At 42.3% G+C, this 20,385-nt stretch overlaps 1 protein-coding gene across 1 annotated transcript; it reads right to left on the reverse strand.

Annotated features, from left to right (window-relative positions):
- Positions 1-413: 413 nt before the first annotated feature.
- On the reverse strand, positions 414-14,692 carry LOC124596246 (proline-rich protein 4-like). The gene is made up of 4 exons (XM_047135313.1): positions 14,630-14,692; positions 8,988-9,197; positions 3,989-4,231; positions 414-564 (listed from the first exon to the last, which is right to left on the reverse strand). Exons 1-3 carry the CDS (start codon positions 14,639-14,641, stop codon positions 4,004-4,006), a joined length of 450 nt encoding a protein of 149 aa, XP_046991269.1. The 5' UTR covers positions 14,642-14,692; the 3' UTR covers positions 414-564; positions 3,989-4,003.
- Between the last annotated feature and the right edge of the window lie 5,693 nt (positions 14,693-20,385).

Below are 20,385 nucleotides of genomic sequence, written 5' to 3' on the forward strand. Positions count from 1 at the left end.
GATACTTATAAATTAATTGTGGATGGTACACAAATATGCTTGGACAAGATTATCACTTCATTCTAAATCTGAATTTTTAGCTTGCAGTGTGTTGACGGTGTGGTGCAGCAGCACCAGTTTCAGATAAAACAAAATTCTAAAAAAGTGTTTTTTTCGCTAATATTTTGTATTATAATTGGTGGGTGTGGAGGCGGGTACTCGATAAGACAGGTGTTATACAAGCATTATCAAACCAGAGTTTTCGGTGGCAGTGTGCCTGACATTATTGCAGAACACATTTTAAAAACAAGGGAAACCAAATTAATCCCGCTCGAACCTTATGGAATGTGAATACGAGTCAATGTTCTACCGAAGCTATTTCTGCAATGAAATATATTATGAATATATTTAGCAATAAAGTAAACACAGGAAAGTGTTTTTCAATATTTTATTACAAAAGATTTAAAAGACTTAACAAAAACTGTACACAACAAGAAATACTGAGTGTAGGGATGTGCTAAGGAAAACGTGAGATGAGCAGTCAATGAATCGTCTCCCGGTTCACGATGTCAGTTCTTTTGGTACCTGTAACAGAAATAAAACTGCCATGAGTCGAGGTTGTAGAGTCAAAAAGGTGTTTCTATAGGTACATCATATTACTCTTTCACCTCATATCTTAGAGACATTCGTACCCATCAGACCATCAAATTATGAAACAAAGATCAGTGTATATTATTGTGCTAAAGAATAAGGATTTGACATTCTACCATCATATGACATGTAAGAACCATACAGCAGCATGAATATTTTTAGAGATAGTTAAAAGTCACGTTTTGCTGATTATGTTCTACCAAAATGGTTTCGAGCGGGGTGACCATCTCTTGTGGCATGAAGTGCAACATTTACATGCACGGTTGCCACAAAACGTGCAGAAGCGGTCTGGAGTGCCAGTCTTCCGTCTTGATACATGCGTCCCGAAGGACCATTATTTAAGCAAATAATGTACCAGAAGTTGAAATGAACATCAAACAACAGCTACAACCGTTTTTTTTCCGATTATTTTATGAAAGTGAAACTCGCTTTGACGTACAAGTCTCTATGCTAGAGACGAGAACTAAATATTTCTGCTGGTAGCAGTGGGACAGGAGGGGAAAGATTAGGGTTTAGCGTCCAGTCGACGACGAAGTCATTAAAACCAGAACACAAACTCGGTTTGGTGGAGGATGTGGAAGACAATTGCTCGTATTCTATTCAGAAGAACCATCATAGCATATACCATAATCGATTAAGGCAAATCACGGAACATAAATCAAGTGGGTCAGGAATTTGAACTAACGTTCTGACGAATGCGAGTCCACTGCACTATATCGCTGGGTCGAAACTGACACGAAAAAATTGAAATGAGATTTGAGCTACGCTATACGCCAATAGCAGTTACTAAGGGCTGAATGAACAGAAGCATACACTATGTCTAATGAAAGTTACTACTTGCAACAGAGTTTCTATTATTCGATTTGTCGTAATTAAGACTGTCCAATTAGACAGAACTTCTGTTGGTATTAGTGACGTACACCAACAAAAAAAGGACCATGATGTTTTAGCCTTTGTCAATAGTAGTTTACAATAGATTGCCTCCTCTTTCTATCCCTTCACTCAACAATGACGTCATTTCTACGTCCACAAGCTGGAGAGAGCTCACTCTAGTGAGCCAAAAGTTTATCCAATATCTCCCGGGAGGGCTCTTAGAACTGCAAATATTTCCAATGTGTGTGAGTTGCACGTTTTCTACTCACCAAGTACATACAACTCGGTCGAAGCTTGTTTGGCTAATAGTTTATGAATGACTGGTTGTTGATTTTATTGTAGCACCTTACAGAGGTAACTGGAGGTAATTACGAATGCAGTATACAGAAAAACTTGTAGACCTGTTTGTACAGCATTTACAGAGTGTCGTGCCTAAGAGGCGTCAGGGGCATTTTCTCTGGTGTTTCGACAGGTATTAGGAATGTCATTTTTAAAACTTATATCTGAAGTCAGCCCAGCAAACACTGCTCGACATGCTTTCAAGTGTGGCCGTATGTCGACTGAAAGTGCAAATGAAATTAAGTGGAGTTTTACGTGCCCATTCGCTAGAGCGGTCCCACATTAGACCAATGCGATATTTGTATTAAAAGGGACATTACAACATGAATAATAGTCAATACTCCAATTGCGACTGCGCAGCGTTGCTGAATGGCGGTATAGTCAGCACGGACCAGGGCGATTCTGTGTGAGTTAGTTATTCTTCATCTTTTAATGCCTCTGTTAATATTTTCTAATAAAAAGAACACTAATAGAGTTCCGTATCGAGCGGACACATAAAATTTTGCTTTAAAAATCATGCTCCGCCGTTCTGGCCACAGACGGCCCAGTCGTGCCCGACCGAGCGCTGTCCTATACATCAGACAGCGCGACATTTGGATCCGGTATGGTGGTTCATGTGGTCAGCACACCGCTTTCCCGACCTTTGTCGGATCAGCAGATCTGGAGCAACTGCTACTCGGTCTAGCAGCTTTCCAATTGGCATCACGAGGCTCAGTGGACCACTTTCTAGCCCTCCCACCAAGGATAAATCCCTGGGAGTCGATTCTAGGTTCTCTGCATGGCGACTCTTTACGCTGAACAGCTTGTTTCGGATTCTCCGTTTCGAGCTGTTTGTCGCGATTTCAAATTTCATCGCTGTGAACTTCGGTCAGTTTCAGGTTACGGAGTGTGGCCAGTCACCTGACCGAACAGGCTGAACTACCGTGCAGGCCTCGGCTATGGAGCTGTACTTAGAAATACAGATGCTAAATAAAATAGTGTTTGTCACAGAGGACCTGCACTTGAAAGTAGAAATTATAAGAAAGGAATTTAGTAACTGCTGTGCTACGCATTCTTATTGAAAATTACTGTACAGAAACTTAGAACACGAATGATACAGTAGTCAATGGCAAATTAATTATAAACAGAGTAAATAGCGTTTAGCAATTCATTTACGTACTTCTACCGACATTTAGTTCGGAGTAGGTATTTAAATCCATGGAGAAGAAATAAAAACTTTGAGGTTCGCCGATGACATTGTAATTCTGTCAGAGACAGCAAAGGACTTGGAAGAGCAGTTGAACGGAATGGACAGTGTCTTGAAAGGAGGGTATAAGACGAACATCAACAAAACCAAAACGAGGATAATGGAATGTAATCGAATTAAGTCGGGTGATGCTGAGGGAATTAGATTAGGAAATGAGACACTTAAAGTAGTAAAGGAGTTTTGCTATTTGGGGAGCAAAATAACTGATGATGGTCGAAGTAGAAGGGATATAAAATGTAGACTGGTAATGGCAAGGAAAGCGTTTCTGAAGAAGGAAAATTTGTTAACATCGAGTATAGATTTAAATGTCAGGAAGACGTTTCTGAAAGTATTTGTATGGAATGTGGCCATGTATGGAAGTGAAACGTGGACGATAAATAGTTTGGACAGAAAGAGAATAGAAGCTTTCGAAATGTGGTGCTACAGAAGAATGCTGAAGATTAGATGGGTAGATCACGTAACTAATCAGGAGGTATTGAATAGCATTGGGGAGAAGAGGAGCTTGTGGCACAACTTGACTAGAAGAAGGGGTCTGTTGGTAGGACATGTTCTGAGGCATCAAGGGATCACCAATTTAGTACTGGAGGGCAGGGTGGAGGGTAAAAATAGCAGAGGGAGACCAAGAGATGAATACACTAAGCAGATTCAGAAGGATGTAGGTTGTAGTAGGTACTGGGGGACGAAGAAGCTTGCACAGGATAGAGTAGCAGGGAGAGCTGCATCAAACCAGACTCAGGACTGAAGACCACAACAACAACAACAACAACAACAATCGACATTTATCAACAACTGGTATGACTGTCGTAGTAGTTTCATTAAACCTGCATGTGAACAACAGGAACGTTCACAAACATCGGAAATGGACTACTAAATAGACAGTGTAAGAAGCATGTTGCTTACCTGGCCGTGTGTCTCTCACCACTTGCTGTGGCCGCCGGTCTTGATGTAGTGGTGTATGGTCTTGACGACGGGCACCTTGACGGGGTAGGGCTTGTGCACGGGCACGGGTACCGGCTTTTCTACGTGGATGGGCACCGGCTGCTCCACGGGAACAGGCACGATCTTCTCCACCGGGATGGGCACTGGCTTCTCCACCGGGACATGCACCGTACGCACCACCGGCACCTCGATGCGCTCCGGGACCTGCCGGCGGAACGTGTGGTTAGCCGTGGATCAAGAGACGACAGCAGTTCCACTAGCACGTATCCTTAATACGGATTTGCTTGAAAGAGAACACGATATCTAATAATAAGAAGAATACAGTTATGGTACGCAATCGCCAACACATCACTATAGATATAAGAGTTAACTTTGCTTCTTAGGAGCTTTGTACGGTGCATTGTCTCATATGGTTGGAAAATTTGGACTGCGCCTCCACCATGTTGATGGACTCGATCCAGCGGAGTGCCTCGTGGGATGCTTGATGGAGCTTGTCAATGCCACCAGGGAAGCGTCTGATTGGACAGTCATTCACAATGCGGCTCATTTTTTAGTGTCACCACATTCACACACACTGTCACTTGAAAAGCCCCGCCTGTGCATGTTGTATTTGCACCTACCCTCTTCGGCCCGATATCTGTTAAACTGCACCCACACCTCCCTTGGTTGGTGGAAGCCTGGAACTGGAACTGTTTGACTGTCTACAAGTTCGTGGTTTCGGGTTCTTGTATCTTGCCACTCACGTTTCCACTCTGCATCCTGGTCGAATCCTGTGGATAGCATTTGGACTTCCATTTCATATGCTGGTCTTCTAGATTTGAGGCGTTTCCTGGGCAGTGAAAACAAACGCCTCAAATCGACAAGACCAGCATATGGAATGGGACTCCAAATGCTATCCACAGGATTAGACCAGGACGCACAGTGGAAACGTGACTGGCAAGCAAGGGCCTGGCTGAGTATTTATAAAGACATATTGGGCGCGGACAAACAATTCGACCGAAAGAGTGGACTCCGGACCTCATCGCACAAGTGATACGTATATCAGACGGAGCTACAGAGCTACTAGCTACTTAATTTGATAGTTGGTAGTGTAAATGGACAATTCGCATCCCTGTCTCCTCGCATAAAGTGGTTTAGAGCTTGCGTACCACACCAGAACCTTATAATCCTCTCCGTATTTCTCCATCTCTCTCTCTCTCTCTCTCTGTCTCTGTGTTTCTCCGCTATAGTGTTACAATGTTAAAAATACATTGTCCCAATAATTAATATTATTAGTAATATGAAGTGTGTTAATCTTGAAACTATTGCTTTTCTTTGAGAAACTATGCAGAAAGTTTGTAATATCCTTTGTGCATGTCGCCTGAAGAACATTACTGAATGTAGTCTATGGTTCACGGATGAGTTTTTCCACTATTTTCTTATGTAATCTAATAATATACCGTCATCAGTTAAACAAACAGACAGTAATTACGCAGAAATACAGAGGTCCGCATAGCACAGGCTAATGTGGAGAGTTGGGTTCAAACCAGTCTTCGCACTGAAGACAACAATAAAAACAAAGTGCCAACCATTCATCTATGCGTCTAATTGTTAAAAATGTTAGTTACTCATATGTGACTACCGTCCATAACAAAATGTTTCACCTTCTTGGTGGCATACTGTAACGTATAAATCAACTAAGAGTCTAAGTAATAATTTTTCTTTCTTCTTTTGTTTTTACTTTTGGTAAATTGGTTAGAGCTTGAAACGTTGGCAGTGTCTTTCCAGTCTAGTAAATCTGTTGATTTAGTTATTCCCCTTAACAACATAGATAAGTAGTTGGACACTTTCCTAAACATTACAGAGCTGAGTTTTACTTATCAAATAAGAAAGATTCATAAGTTAAGGAAAGCAATAGTGATTGTTGCTTCATTACTTTTCAGCTATGATTCGTCTATGTGATAAAAATTGTGTCTAGTAGTTGTGAAAGTTAATAGGTCGAATTAGTACCTATTATTCGACGGCTATAATTAAGCATGTATGAATAGCTGATTTATTTATGGGAACTCCAAAATGTATGGAAATTTAGCACAACTCGTAAACTGGTAAATCCATTTTGTTATTGTTGCTGAAATAATAACTCAACTAAAGATTAACATTCTTGTCGAGAAACACTTTACTGCATGCAGCCACACCTAGTCATGTGCTTATCAGAGCTAAATGCTATAAAATATATGTTTATTTAAGGAGCCTAAGACTTTTATGTTAACCTAGTTATATGTTTTAGTAATTCTGAAATAATATCGTCTTTCGTCAGGAGAACACGAGTGAAAAATACCAAAAAAAGTGCAAGAAATAAACTGACTGTGCTGTGCTAAGAATACCTACTTATGTACAGATGAGATCTGTACTATTTCAGAGCAGAAACATGTCCTTCTTGTGGAGTACTTCCTACTGGTAAAGATAAATAATGATAGAAATCATTTTCACTATTTACAATCATCTCACGTCTCTGGGAGGATTTCTGCGAAAGAGGCATGATTTTACTGATAATATATTTATTGTTTTTGTCCTGTTAGTAACTATAGTTATGCTATTGTGGGGATATAATCCGTAGAAATACTTCAGCGAAGCTTGATACAGAACTGACGGCTAATTAGCCTTTTCGTACGGTTGCCAGTACACTTATATCTCTTGTTAGAAAAGTAGACTAATGTTTGCACAAATGTCCAGAAATACAAACATACCATCAGTTGTAATGCAGCAAGGCTCTTCATCGCTATTGTGGACCGAGAGGATTTATGTTTTTGCAAGCAAGGAGCACAAGATTTTAGAACAGATTCCACATGATGAGTATTTTAAGGAAGAAATGGAAGATTACATGTTACGACATCATAGTCTGGATGACTATAGAAAGATGACGCAAATGTGCACTCCTTCTAGTGATTTGAAAGAAGCTTTCTAAAGAGTGAGTTGACATGGAGTTAACAAATCTTATCCTCTGTAAGGCAGATTCTGAAATTCCACCCTAAACTTGATTGTACTTTCAAGGTCCTGTAGATAGATGCTCCCTCATTAATTGCTACTAATATGCACATTTTAGTTGGTCGAGCTTAAAAATTTCTATAATGCGAGTAAATAATTTTATGCCTTTATGTTTGTCATACGAATATCTATAAATATTTTCTAAGTATTATTATCCACATGATAAACAGCACTGAAGTAGCAAGTGAAAAAGAATGGCTGCCTTTATTAAAAATTATTGTCTCTTATAACCTTTAACCGAGTGATCTCCAGTATCTAGTCTATTAGCATGATAAATACAGTTCTCTGAGCCCGACACGTATGCAAGGTGTTGGATCGGAAGACTCAGTTTTCTGGTTTATTTTTTAGGATTGGGAAATATCAGAAGAATCGTGTACATGACACCAGTTCCTACTCGGCAAGATACTTGCTGGGTTGAATGTGGCTCATGCGAGGCCTGGAGTACTTGACAGAGCCCCAATTTTGTATGAAAACATTCTGCCTGTATTGAACGTGACGTCGCTAATTTCACCACCTCCTGTAATATGAAACATTATTGAATACACAGTACATTATCTTCGCTGAACGTAAGGAGCATATGCACTGCCCTTGTCTTTCCTGATAGTCTGTTTTAAAGATTTCACTGACTTGGATCAATCAGGACCATATTTTCCCATTCTAAATTTGTTGTATATCCACTGAGTATTTGCTGTTCCAAATCATGCGCAGCCTTTTGAGTCGCCCTATGTAGGGGTCAGAAGTTAGTGACTTTAAAAAAAATAGAGAAAATCATCAGCTGCTGACAATGAAAATTTATTACTGGTGACGAAGTGCTAGACTGAAAAAGTTAGACTAAATTAGAAATTAAAAGCCTGAAAAATCTTTAGAAAGTAATTGAACATAAAGGAAGCAACTGAAAGCAAGAGGGTACCCTCATATACAAAAGAAAGATTGGAGGTAAAGGCACGAGAGAAGCAGTTCTCACATTGCAGTAGATAATGGAAGCAAGACTGAAGAATAATGAAGATACACTCATAGGATTTGTCGATGTTGAAAAGGGGTACGACATTGCAACATGGTGCAAGACATTCGAAATTCTGAGATAAACAGCGGTAAGCTGCAGGGACAGGCGTGTTATATACGATATATACAGGAGCGAAGATGGAGCAATAAGACTGGAAGACCAAGAACGAAGTGCTGCGACAAGCTATACTGTTCAATCTGTACATCGAGGAAGCAACGATGGAAAGAAGAGGAAGTTCTAAAAGTAGAATTGAAATTCAAGGTGAAAGGATAGCAATGACAACGTTCACTGATGGCATGACTATCTTCAGTGAAAGTGATGACTGGCAAAAAGTGCATCCCTGGCCAAGAGAAGTCTACTGGTATCAAATATAGGCCTTAATTTCAGGAAGAAATTCCTGAGAATGTACGTTTGGAGCACCACATTGTATGGGAGTGAAGCGGAACAGAAGAGAATCGACGCGTTTGAGATGTGGTGCTACAGTAGAATGTTGAAAACTAGATGGACTGATAAGGTAAAGAAGAATAGATTCTCAGCAGAATCGGCCAGGAATGGAATGTACGGAAAACGCTGACAGGAAGAAGGGTGAGGACGACTGATCTGGTGAAACATTAGGGAATAACTTCCAAGGTACTAGATGGAGTTCCAAGGTGGAATAGGAAGCGAGGTCGACCGCCTCGAAGAAGTTAAGCAAGTTGTGGGCTCGAGAAGTTCTCAAGACATGGACTGGAAATTCAGACATCGATTGGGAACTACGGAATGAATACGTCAATTATACGATGAACTTTCTTGAAGTGCCTTGTAGCTGCTTTTTTAAGGAAAGAGTACGATTAGTAACCACTCATAGTAAGAGCCGCACCCTTGGTGTGCTAATTGGCAAAGTGACTCGGCAGAGTAGGCACCAATGGAGGGCCGCCAGTGGTCGGGACTTACCGAGATGTGGACTGGGACGGGCTGCGGCACGGCGACGGGCACCTGGTGAGGCACGGGGACCGGCACCGGGTGCGGCACGGCGATCTTGACGATCTTGACGTGCTCGTCGTAGCCGCCGTAGTCTTCCCCGTGGTCCTCCACGTGGACGCCAGGCAGCGGCGAGGCGAGGGTCGCGCTCAGCAGCGTGCAGCCCAGCACCAGCAGGTAGGTCTGCAACAGGCCAACAACCCGGTCTGAGGTCTGAACACGGCGGGTGGTGTACACCACAGATCAGGAATGAGGTCCTTGTACTCGCTTTAAACTCGCCAACGGGTCCTATCACACGTGACGTGAATGACGTTTTGGCTTTTACATCACTCTGTTGGTGACAGAAGTATTCTTCAGAAGCACCTGTTTAGTACTTTAAATAGAATAAGGGACTCATAAATAACGTTTTGTTATTTCCTATTTAGTTTTGGAAGCGGGTGGTCATCAGTCTTCTGAAGACTGATGCAGAGTGCCACAGCCTCTCCGGTGCCGACCTCGTCACCTCAGAGTAGCACTCAGCACAAACGTTTGTTGGGGATGGTCCAACCTGTCTTCTCCTCTAGTAACAACTATGCTATTTAGTGATGTCCTGTCTTCATGTTTCTTCCTTTAGTGATGTTTCTACACATTATTTTCGCCATAGATTCTCCAAGGAACTTCCTCCTATCATTAAATTTTCATAATTCACCCTCCAATATTTTCTGTTTTTCCCCTTTTGCTAGTAGAACTAAAATGAGAACTGAATAGGAAACTTCTTTCACCAGAAGCAAAGGACATTTTTAAAAGCGAAAAATCATATACAACCAAACATACGTATTATTCGGCGAAGCTGAAAAAGAACGTAATGAATCGGAATGACCATTATCGTTAAGCTGGTGAAACTAGATAAATGGGACACAATGTAAGGAAAGAAAAATTAAGATCATTCTGGGATAATGCTGCTGAAGGGAAGGAAACTTAACCTTGAACATTCTGTCAATGACAGTGTCATTAGATATAGACTACAACCTCAGATTTGCTAAGAACAGGGGAGTAATTCCCAGAGGAACGACAACAAAATGCGACGTGTTAGGGGTATAAGTGATGATATTTCTACTGATGACTGAGGACAGTGTACTGAACTACATTTCATCAGTATTTACTCGATTGTCAGACTAATTGTTACAGCTATTACGAGCAGTATGTTCTTAGGTTGGTTAGTTCCTCGGATTATACGTGACACAAGCAAGCCATTTATCTTAGTTTTCCCCTAGGCAACAGGTCAGATACTGAACTCTTGACATGAGGATGCATAGCGGGTCGTCTATACTGATAGGCACTGTCCACTACGCAGTGCAGTTATAACAGTGCAGAATAAACCAGATAGTAAATTACGTCACGTGTTTGTGGGGAGACTGGTAAACACAAAGAAAAAACAACTAACACAACGAAGTGGGTACGTATTAAGATATCAGTGATAAAAATTTGTGTACCTGTATCCCCCACATCTTGTACGTAAAATGGCTGAATAGGTACACTTTTACAGCGATGGTTGCAAGTGAGAAACGATGAACTGATTTAAAATTCAAACTGCTGAAGGGATTTTGTAGGATTTCTGATATTAGTCAGTACGCAGCAGACTCTCTGTAGAAAAAGAAGATCTTTACTATTAATGTTAAGACTTAAGACTGTATGAAAAGATGGGATCAATACATTCTGCCAGCAGAAACGATCTTTTATTAATTTCAGAGAGGAATGAGAAGAAGAAAATCCCCAACTTCCAAACATAAAAGTCTGGGGAAGCAGTCAGTTCCGGCTCCTGCAGTCGACGTGGGCAAGCAGCGTATACTCCGCGCAGTGCGTAACGGGTAAAGCCAGCTTACGCGGAAGATAACAAGCAGTAGACCAGTGGGCGATAAATAAAGTCCTCCAAGCAAGCGGATGAACTCTCATAATGGCCCCTCAGAGGCAATAATGCGATAAGGGCATCCTTTCTTCATATTACAGGCCCTGTTTTATAGCGTTATCAGGAAATGGCTGCGGAACAGCACCTTGAACGCTGCTCATGTCTCAAACAATCTAAAACCAGTGGAAGAAGGATAGCGCGGGTCACACTGCGGGCAATAAATCCCCCGGCAGCTGCACGGGTGCGCATCATGGCAATGGAATTAGTGCTCGCGCGATTCCTGAGGCGAACGAATCTCCGTGGCCGGGCTGCAGCAAGTGGTTGCGTAGAGATTTACGGCGACGCCCGCGGCCGCCTCCGATAGCGCGCAATATTTCTCGAAGGATTTACGAGTGCGGTGGCCGAGCGGACGCACCAGCTATCCGGAAAACACGGTGACTGGTCGTGTTTCGACACTGCAGACGCTGGGGTGCCTTAGCAGCTTCCTCGGAGTTCTTTACTACGCCTAGTCAACAAACTTACTAGTCCCATTGTCACTCTGTTGCAGCAGAGCAAGATAATAACAGGTGGTTGGTTTCGATTCAAATACAGAAAAAATTGAAAACAGGTACTTTTACTGACTGTCGTCATGGGATGGATTTATTTAAAATAACAAGGCAACCAGTATGCAAGATGTCCAAGAAATTTCTTGTCAGTATTGGGTTGCTTATTATTTCATTATTTATATCCCAGAAATGTTGTGCTAGCTTCGAGGAATTTGCATTTCATCTGGAAACGTCATCCCAACGGCGCTACAGAGTATTGGAGATATAGGTGCTAGCGCCTAGCACCAGGCTACCCCTTAGACAGCAAACGTGACTTTGAACACTGACAGACTGTAGGCGGAACGTCTCGCGATGTTGTTATTCAGTGATTGCGACTGATTACCACCATCGTCAGTGGAGAACATGGAGGTAGCTGCTGTGAAGACAGGCCTTATCTCCTAAGAATGCGCTCGGATGATGATTGTTTCGGACGCTGGATACCATCTCCAGTTCATTTCTCTCCGAAAAACACTGAAGATTTTATTGGGTTCAAGGACACTGTAATCCACTGAGGCAACAGATCATAGCATTCATTGGAGACAAGGCCTATCTAAGCAACAGCTAGCCCCATATCCTCCACTAGCAATCGTGGTAATCAGTCACGGCCACTGAATAACAAACAATTTTGCGAGATGTTTCGCTTACAATACGTCAGCGTACGAAGTCAAGTCTTTGGATTCTTAAAATTATTCAGGACTCACAACAAAAAAGATGTGTTCAGTAAAAACTAAATTATGGACCACATTGGTCAAGGCAGACAAGCAGCAAAATTGAGTTTTCTGGAGCACACATATTAGGTCAGAAACGAAAATTGTGGTATTCAAAACAATTGTGGAAAAGACAGCAACGTATTGAGCAGGAACGTGGCAAATTATTAAAAACATAAGTTGAACTTATTGTCACCGGAGATGAGATCTTGGAGATGTCGCTGAAAGCTGACACTACGGGATAAAATGAAAAATGAAGATATAGTAAGAGTATGAACTGGGCCAGTACTGTAATGGATACAATTTAAGCGAAACGAAAGAGACGGTATGGGCCTGTATGTCGTGTGGATGAGGGCACAAAGCCTAAGATGATGATTCCAGATGATAGAAGAAGAAGAAGACCCCGATCATGGGAAGAAGAAGAACAGCTTTGTTAATGAGGATTCTGCAGGTGGAAGATTACTAAAATGTGGACTTTCACGGCCGGTAATATCATGTCCATTATAATTATCAGGGCTGTTATGCCGTAGTCGGTTGATGAATTCTGTGTCGATTCCCAACGTTTCGTCTCCGACTGCGGGAGACAATTACAAGTTAATGCAGCATTTAACAGAATGCGTTTCAAGTTTTGATACCACATCATCAAATGCATCGAGTCTCAATCCTCGATTTTGGTTCACATCAGAACATTGTCCTTCTGGCACAGAAACAATGTTTTTGACAATTTGACGCACAGTGAGTTAGATTGGTCATTATGTGAATAATGTGGAACTTGAATGAAGCGTAGTTCTATAAACAATGTTACTCACCTAGAACGTGCACCCTTTTCATTTCGTTAACGGTTCAAGGTAGCGGAATGAAGTTTTTAAACGATAGTGTTACAGTGCTTGACTGTGTTTTGTATGATGTGGGTATAGGGCAGTGTTAGATTCATGTAACTGAAACTACGTGTTGACTTCTAACGTATCAGAAGGGGCTCAGTAAAACTATTTAAAATATTTGAACATTGCGTTATTTATGTGAATAGCTTTTGTGAAAGCAAATAAACAGTCGGAAGGCTTGACAAAATGGCAGAGCTTCGCATTAAAGCCGAACATGGCAGTGTTTACACCGTAACATACGACTCCGGCTACCTTTGATATCTATTTTAACACATCCCTCGAATATATTTGCGAAAAGCTTCAGTACCAAGATAAAAAGCGGTATATTACTGTACTAGTGTTTCCATGAGCTTCTCGGTTCAAATTAATTAGGACATCGCACCTTAAAAATTGGCGTATTTTGAACTGGTAGTACGCGACGTTTGCAAATATTTGTACAGTAATTTACTGCGTCACTATCGCTTAATTACATATAAAATAGCAATATTACCGGTCCCATCCGCAGCTCGTGGTCGTGCGGTAGCGTTCTCGCTTCCCACGCCCGGGTTCCCGGGTTCGATTCCCGGCGGGGTCAGGGATTTTCTCTGCCTTGTGATGACTGGGTGTTGTGTGATGTCCTTAGGTTAGTTAGGTTTAAGTAGTTCTACGTTCTATGGGACTGGTGACCATAGATGTTAAGTCCCATAGTGCTCAGAGCCATTTGAACGATTTGAACCGGTCCCGGCAAGAATTTGCTACCTTCTGATGTGATTAATGCACTAAAATGCTTCTTGCACGTATATAGGTAGGTCCCAGAAGGGAATTATCACTGTGCAGTGAGTGTGCGCCGATATGAAACTTGCTAATGCCGGACTCTAGAGACATTTTCCTGTCTACCGACCGTAGAAAACTTGCCCTCCAAAGGCAAAGCCTGCTTCAAGTCTCAGTCCAGCACACAGTTTTAATCTGCCAGGGAGTTTCATGTGCGTATGTGTAACGTAACTGTACCAACCTTTATTGTGGATTAAATAAATCTGAAGACGGCAACTACATGTCGAAACCGTGCGTATTCTATGCATGCATCATTCTACTACATTAAAAAAATTGTACATTGATACTACAATGTACATTTGGTTCGTAAACAAAAATTCTGGGCATTCGAAATGCCAATGAAAAAACTGCGTACTAATCTTTGTCGAAAGCCTCGTTTCCTTATCTTGAACTGTTAACGAACTAAAAGTGGTGCAAGTTTAGGATGATTCACTATCCTAAAATTGATTTAAAGGTAAAAAAAGTATAGTGTTTGGAATAAGAGTGAAAAATATTAACCAAGCAACAAAATTATGTACCCCTCTGCGTCACTTTAAATTTACAAAAACCAGAAAACCATGTTTTGTTACCTTAGAATGTTTTCGATACAAAAAGTTTGCAAGTCTAACAGATCACCTTGTATAAAGAAAGATCATTTTAACACGTTTCGGTGTGTATATGTGTGTGTGGCACCACTGGAGAACACAGCGGCTGAAAGTGTAGTCTGAGAGCGAGTGTGGTTGTACTGCTGGTGTGTCGCTGGCCTCACCTGTGGCTCCATGGCGTGGCGTCGGAAGCTGCTGGTTGGCGTGCAGGTGGCGGAGAGCGGAGCGACTGTCGTCTGGTGGCTGGAGCCCGCTGCCAGCCCTATATACCCGGCCAGACGGCCGTGCGCCGCCAGCTTTCTCCGCCCCGCTCCGCACCTTCACCGTGTCCGCCAGCGCCCGTCACACCGGCCGACGCGCCCACGGCGTCAATGGCCTGGCGTACTCACGTCAGCGAGTCGCAGGTAGTCCTCCGTAACACGTCCGAAAACGTTCCACATATCTGGACCAGTTCAGTTACCACAGTTTTTCTACATCCTGACACCATTTCACAAAGCGATACTGACAATCGTCGAGAGGCTGCAGACAGTGTACTGAGGAATAAGCTGAGGATAGGGAACTGTATCATCTAACGTGACCATCATCCAACGACCCTACAGATCAGGGAAACAGGTATATTAAACCCTAATCGGCTCCTTCTCCTCCCGCTACAGTGCATCAAAGTCATAGGTGCCAGCGCCTGCCAGAAGGCAACCGCTTCAGCAGCAAACATGACATCGCATTCTGATGAACCACAGGCAGTACGTCTCGCAACAGACCCATGTGGTTTGTCGTCAGCGATCGCGACTGATTACCGCAAACTCCTGTGGAGTAGATAGCGATAGCTGCTGTATGGCGGTAATTTCGATGCCATCGTTATATTTCTATTAAATCCTGTGTACCGAGAAACAATGAATATTTTAGATGATTCCAGGAGAAAAAAAATGCTATTGGAAACTGGTGTCCGAAACTGTCAGAGATCAAGGCAATAGAGCATTCACTGGAGACAAGGCTTGTTCATACTGCAGCTGGCTGCATCCCCCACACTAGCGATCTTTAGCCATCACTGTATAACAGCAGTCCATCGGTTACATTTGCTGCCGAAGCGATGACCTAGTGACACGCCGGCGCCTGTAACTCTGACGTTCTAGAGTGTCACTGGATAACGTTTCCAGACACATGTTGCTATGCTCAAGTTGTTTCTCAACACATCCTCTATAGCCCCTCAAAGTTTGTCGACTTCGTTTTGCAACAACTTTTAGGAATGCCATGACTTTTAGTTTCGTCTTCAGTTGTTAGTAATTTGCTACGCTCATGTATATTTCAATATGATAGTACAGAATCACTGCTTTGTGTTTTGTGTCAATAAATCTGTGTATTAATATACTGGCTGTCTCGAAGAATTACGATTAAGGTGGTCGCTAACCGAATAAAACATTATGTGGTCAATGAAAGATGATTTTTTGTAAAATCTTTACTATCCCAAATCGAAAACAGGAAGTTTGACAACTAATTTCAACTCTCATCGGTAATCTTAAGATCAGATTCACTGCATGTGTGCCGGCCGGGGTGGCCGAGCGGTTCTAGGCGCTACAGTCTGGAACTGCGCTATCGCTACAGTCGCAGGTTCGAATCCTGCCTCGGCCATGGATGTGTATGATGTTCTTAGGTTAGTTAGGTTTAAGTAGTTCTAACTTCTAGGGGACTGATGACCTCAGAAGTTAAGTCCCATAGTGCTCAGAGCCATTTGAACCATTTTTGAACTGCATGTGTAAGCGTTTTCAGCATTCTAAACAACGAACGAACGTTGCTTCACCAACCTGTAACGCCTAGATCAACATATCGAGACAGAAACGAGTGCTTTTGATTTCCGGGGGGGGGGGGGGGGGGGGGGCGCACTGGGTACCGATACGTTCCACCTGCTGACGAAGTCCTATGGAGAAAGGAAAAATATTCCGAACTAGCTAAGGACCTGTAGATCCATTTTGAAGAAAAATATGCATGCTGACAGCCACTCACAAATTCCTCGGCATGAAAACGAAGCTTGGGTAAAGATATTCAGAACGAATGGCTGGTTTACGTTCTGTTTTTCTGTTGAAAGGGAGTGCAGTTACATATGTGAACACGATGGCCAGGACCTTTGCTTACAATGATAAATCGATAAGATACGTCATTATATTGCATTGTCTAATAACACAATGCGGGACTCGGCCCAATAATACAGCAGTCCTTGACTGGATGAAATTTTAAAGATTTCTGAAACGCATGAAGATACTCAATGAACTGTGAAAACAATAAAGGGTGAAAATAGGGAAGATTCACATGAAATGCTCAAAAATGCCCAACCACTACAAGTACAAAATGACAGAATGTCATGGAAAGAAAGGTTTCCCAAGCAGGGATAATGTACATCCTCTCAAAAATGTCGAATGAATCACATATGGAGTGAATGCAAATTAAGAAATGCAGTGTGAATGACGCGAGACAAATGCCGATATCAGTTGCAAACAGGCACTAAAATAAATCCACTGGTTAAACGTGAAAATTATTGCTGGACCAGGACGCGAGCCCGGATTTCCCACTTACCTCAAGTGGTCCTTTTAACAACTATGACTATCCCAGTACACCTCCCACCCAACTCAAATTCCCATATGTCGCACATAGTGCCACCTATACATTATCATCTTTGCTCGCAGACTCAAGTGGTTCCCGCAAGAGGTCGAATTAAAAGAGCATCCTCATTCTGGGTATCACCATTCGCCGCAAGGCGAATATATTTATATGTGTGCTGTCTGTTCCTCCGAAGATAAGCTGGAAATTCGGGTTCCAGTCCAGGTCCGGCACAAATTTTCACTTGTCGCATTGAATTTATTTCAGTGCCCCATTTCAGGTGACATCGAAATTTCTCTTTTGTCAAGAACATATGACTGCAGGATCATGAAGGGAAAACTGTCCACATATCCCCCTTCTGCCTGGTTAGAAATAAAAAGCTTTCACTGACCAGAAGCATTAAAATTGAAACTCATGGACTACGAAAACTAATTTTGTAGCAAACGAAGTTGGATTTGATGAAGAAACCACCAGCAATTGAATCATTAGCAGTGAACGTGCAGTAAAAGTCTGACTACCACTGGAAAACAATGACTGCGTATTGAAATTCTTGCTCGATACTAGTGCATCCTCGTCAGTGATGAAACATGTACGCTTGCTAATTGTTAGCACCACCAGAGTACTTCAGATCCAATACTGAAAACAGTCAACTGAGCCCAGATTGACCAAAAGGAAAAAAGAGTGGCAGTGATCAAATGCAATAGAACAACATAGCTTCCATTAATGGTTGTTAGGAATTAGTCACTCTGTTTTGAATTAATTCGAAGAATACCTTCAGTTCTAATACAGATGAAAATAAGTCACAGATTGAAAATTCTGTCGATCACACTATACTACGGGCCATTAAAGATGTGGAACCCGAAAATACAGCAAAAGACGTACTTACAATCATTGAGCCTATGCAGAATAGTAGGAAAAATCCTTGCTTAAATTGAGAGGTGGCATGCCTTTACGATGTACATAGTGACTTGCCCCCTCTCATACTTATATCTTACTTTGAGTAATTCCATTTAGGGACGTATAGCATAGTATTGTCATTGCAAGGCTAGTATTTAGAACTCAGAAGTTACGAAAATTTTCCTCTCTAACTGCATGCAGTGAAAAGTTGCTATTCCTTCACACGCGGACTTCCCTCGCAGCGTTTCTCGTCATCGGGGTGGTCCAGTGACAGGCAGGTACTGCTGATCTTGAAAGGGTTAAACCGACGGGTGTGAGGGAGTCGAGTGGATGCTGTCCAGACGCCGACATTGTCACAGGAGTGGGGCCGACATGCCCACAGGGGTCTGAAGGAGCGGCTGGGGTTATAGATTCCGTTACTTGGCAGAAACTTTGTGAAAACACTTTCTGACCGGATTCCAGTGAGGCATGGGAATGACTTGTGTTCTCAGGCAGTCTTGGCGGGAAAATTTCCCCATTTTCTGCAAAATAATGTGATTGGCTTGCTCAGGGTTTGGGTCCGTGACCAAGCAAAATCGGCGCAGAAATTGGCGCCAAGTATCTCCATTGGTGGAATAGTAGTGCTTCGGAAATAGAATTTTCCACCGGTTTTCGAGTTGCTGATTGGCACGTTCAACCACAGCCACTGTCGTGAGGGCGGGAATGTTCTGTGGTGGCTTGTACAGGTGCTCTTGATAGGGTCGGCTCTCGCCTTTCAGTCGGAGTAGGTTACAAGACTGAGCTCTCACTGCTCTCGACAGCCTGCCTTCCGTTGGCTGTCAGATATACTTTCATTTAATTGTAACTGTTTGACGAAGTTGCTGAAGTTTCGACTTCAACGTAACTTTTCGAGTACAGTTGGTATTGAGCGTTCTGCGTACAAGCGGCCAATGTTGTCCATCTTGAGCAGTTTTTGGCTAAAGTTTACTTTATCAGAGTTACTGTGTGACTTCACGTGTTGAAATCAATCACTGTACCGTCAGTGATTGTGTGGCGAGCCTTCTTCGTCTCCTTCAGAGAGGCATTTGTATTGCTAGGAAGTCTTTAGTATGGAACAAACAGACTAGGATAATTTGTTTCAGGCTATACTTTCGACATTATCATCACCACGACGGAACGTCGTAGCAACCAGCCATACCCTCCGGTACGAAAGATCGTGTCCTTGCAGTTAAGAAGACAGCTTTGTAATGTATGTTAGGAGCACCGACAGATTAGGGAATTTTGCTATGTGATAATCAGAGCTCAGCAGAGCGCGCCTGTTCCCATCTTTTCTAACGTGGTTCTGGCTTGGGTGTTCATTGTCTGAGTTCTCACTACTGTAGCAGCAATTAATGTTGGGTTGGCTGGGTGTTTCTCTTAAGATTTGAGTTACAAGGAATTGACCCCACATACCACTTGGTCATAAACGTCACAAGCCAGTTTATGGACAAATTCTCCTTCACAGCATTTATTTCAGTATCCAGTTTGACGTATTGTAAATGTTTAATGTATTTTGTTTATTATTTTTAGTTTAGTCATAATAATCAAATGGTTATTTTGTACAGAACATTCATTACGTAGAACGGTAGAGCAACACTCTCATTTCTCACAACGTTAATGAAACTTTCCTTTATCAAATTAATTTCAATCAAATTAAGTTATTTCAGGTGCCAAATTCTTTTCTACTCCACTTTCAGGGTCGATTACAGTCAGTTCACGTTTCTTCTTAACCATGTGTAACAGCAACAATCGGAGTTAGAAAATGGAGGGCCTGGAGCATCACTTCCATATGAAGATTCTAGAAGAATTTAGTGTTAAATACACTGCTAGCCCCGGCACCTCACAAAATGTACAGGTGATTTTGGGGCCGGCCGGGGTGGCCGAGCAGTTCTAGGCGCTACAGTCTGAAACAGCGCGACGGCTACGGTGGCAGGTTTGAATCCTGCCTCAGGCATGGATGTGTGTGACGTCCTTAATTAGATTTCAGTAGGTCTAAGTTCTAGGCGACTGATGACCTCAGAACTTATGTCCCATAGTGCTCAGAGCCAATTGAACCATTTTTGTGATTTGAGGTTATAAAGGATGCTAAATTTAGTACAAAGAGCTGGCAACTCGTACACCATGCTATGTACCAGGCGCGGTCGGAAGAGTAGCGACAATATGAGGTCTTGGGTTATGTTGCGGAAGATAAATGCTACAGTATAGGTTTAGTATAGATTTAAGTGTCAGGAAGTCGTTTCTGAAAGTATTTGTATGGAGTGTAGCCATGTATGGAAGTGAACCATGGACGATAAATAGTTTGGACAAGAAAAGAATAGAAGCTTTCGAAATGTGGTGCCACAGAAGAATGCTGAAGATTAGATGGGTAGATCACATAACTTATGAGGAGGTATTGTATAGAATTGGGGAGAAGAGG

This window comes from Schistocerca americana, chromosome 2 (assembly GCF_021461395.2).
Source record: "Schistocerca americana isolate TAMUIC-IGC-003095 chromosome 2, iqSchAmer2.1, whole genome shotgun sequence".
In the NCBI taxonomy this organism is placed as follows: domain Eukaryota; kingdom Metazoa; phylum Arthropoda; class Insecta; order Orthoptera; family Acrididae; genus Schistocerca; species Schistocerca americana.

Coding starts and splice junctions, on each gene's coding strand:
- LOC124596246 (XM_047135313.1), bottom strand. Junction 4,232..8,987: donor CCGTCCCAGTCCACATCTCG/GTAAGTCCCGAC, acceptor TTCCGCCGGCAG/GTCCCGGAGCGCATCGAGGT.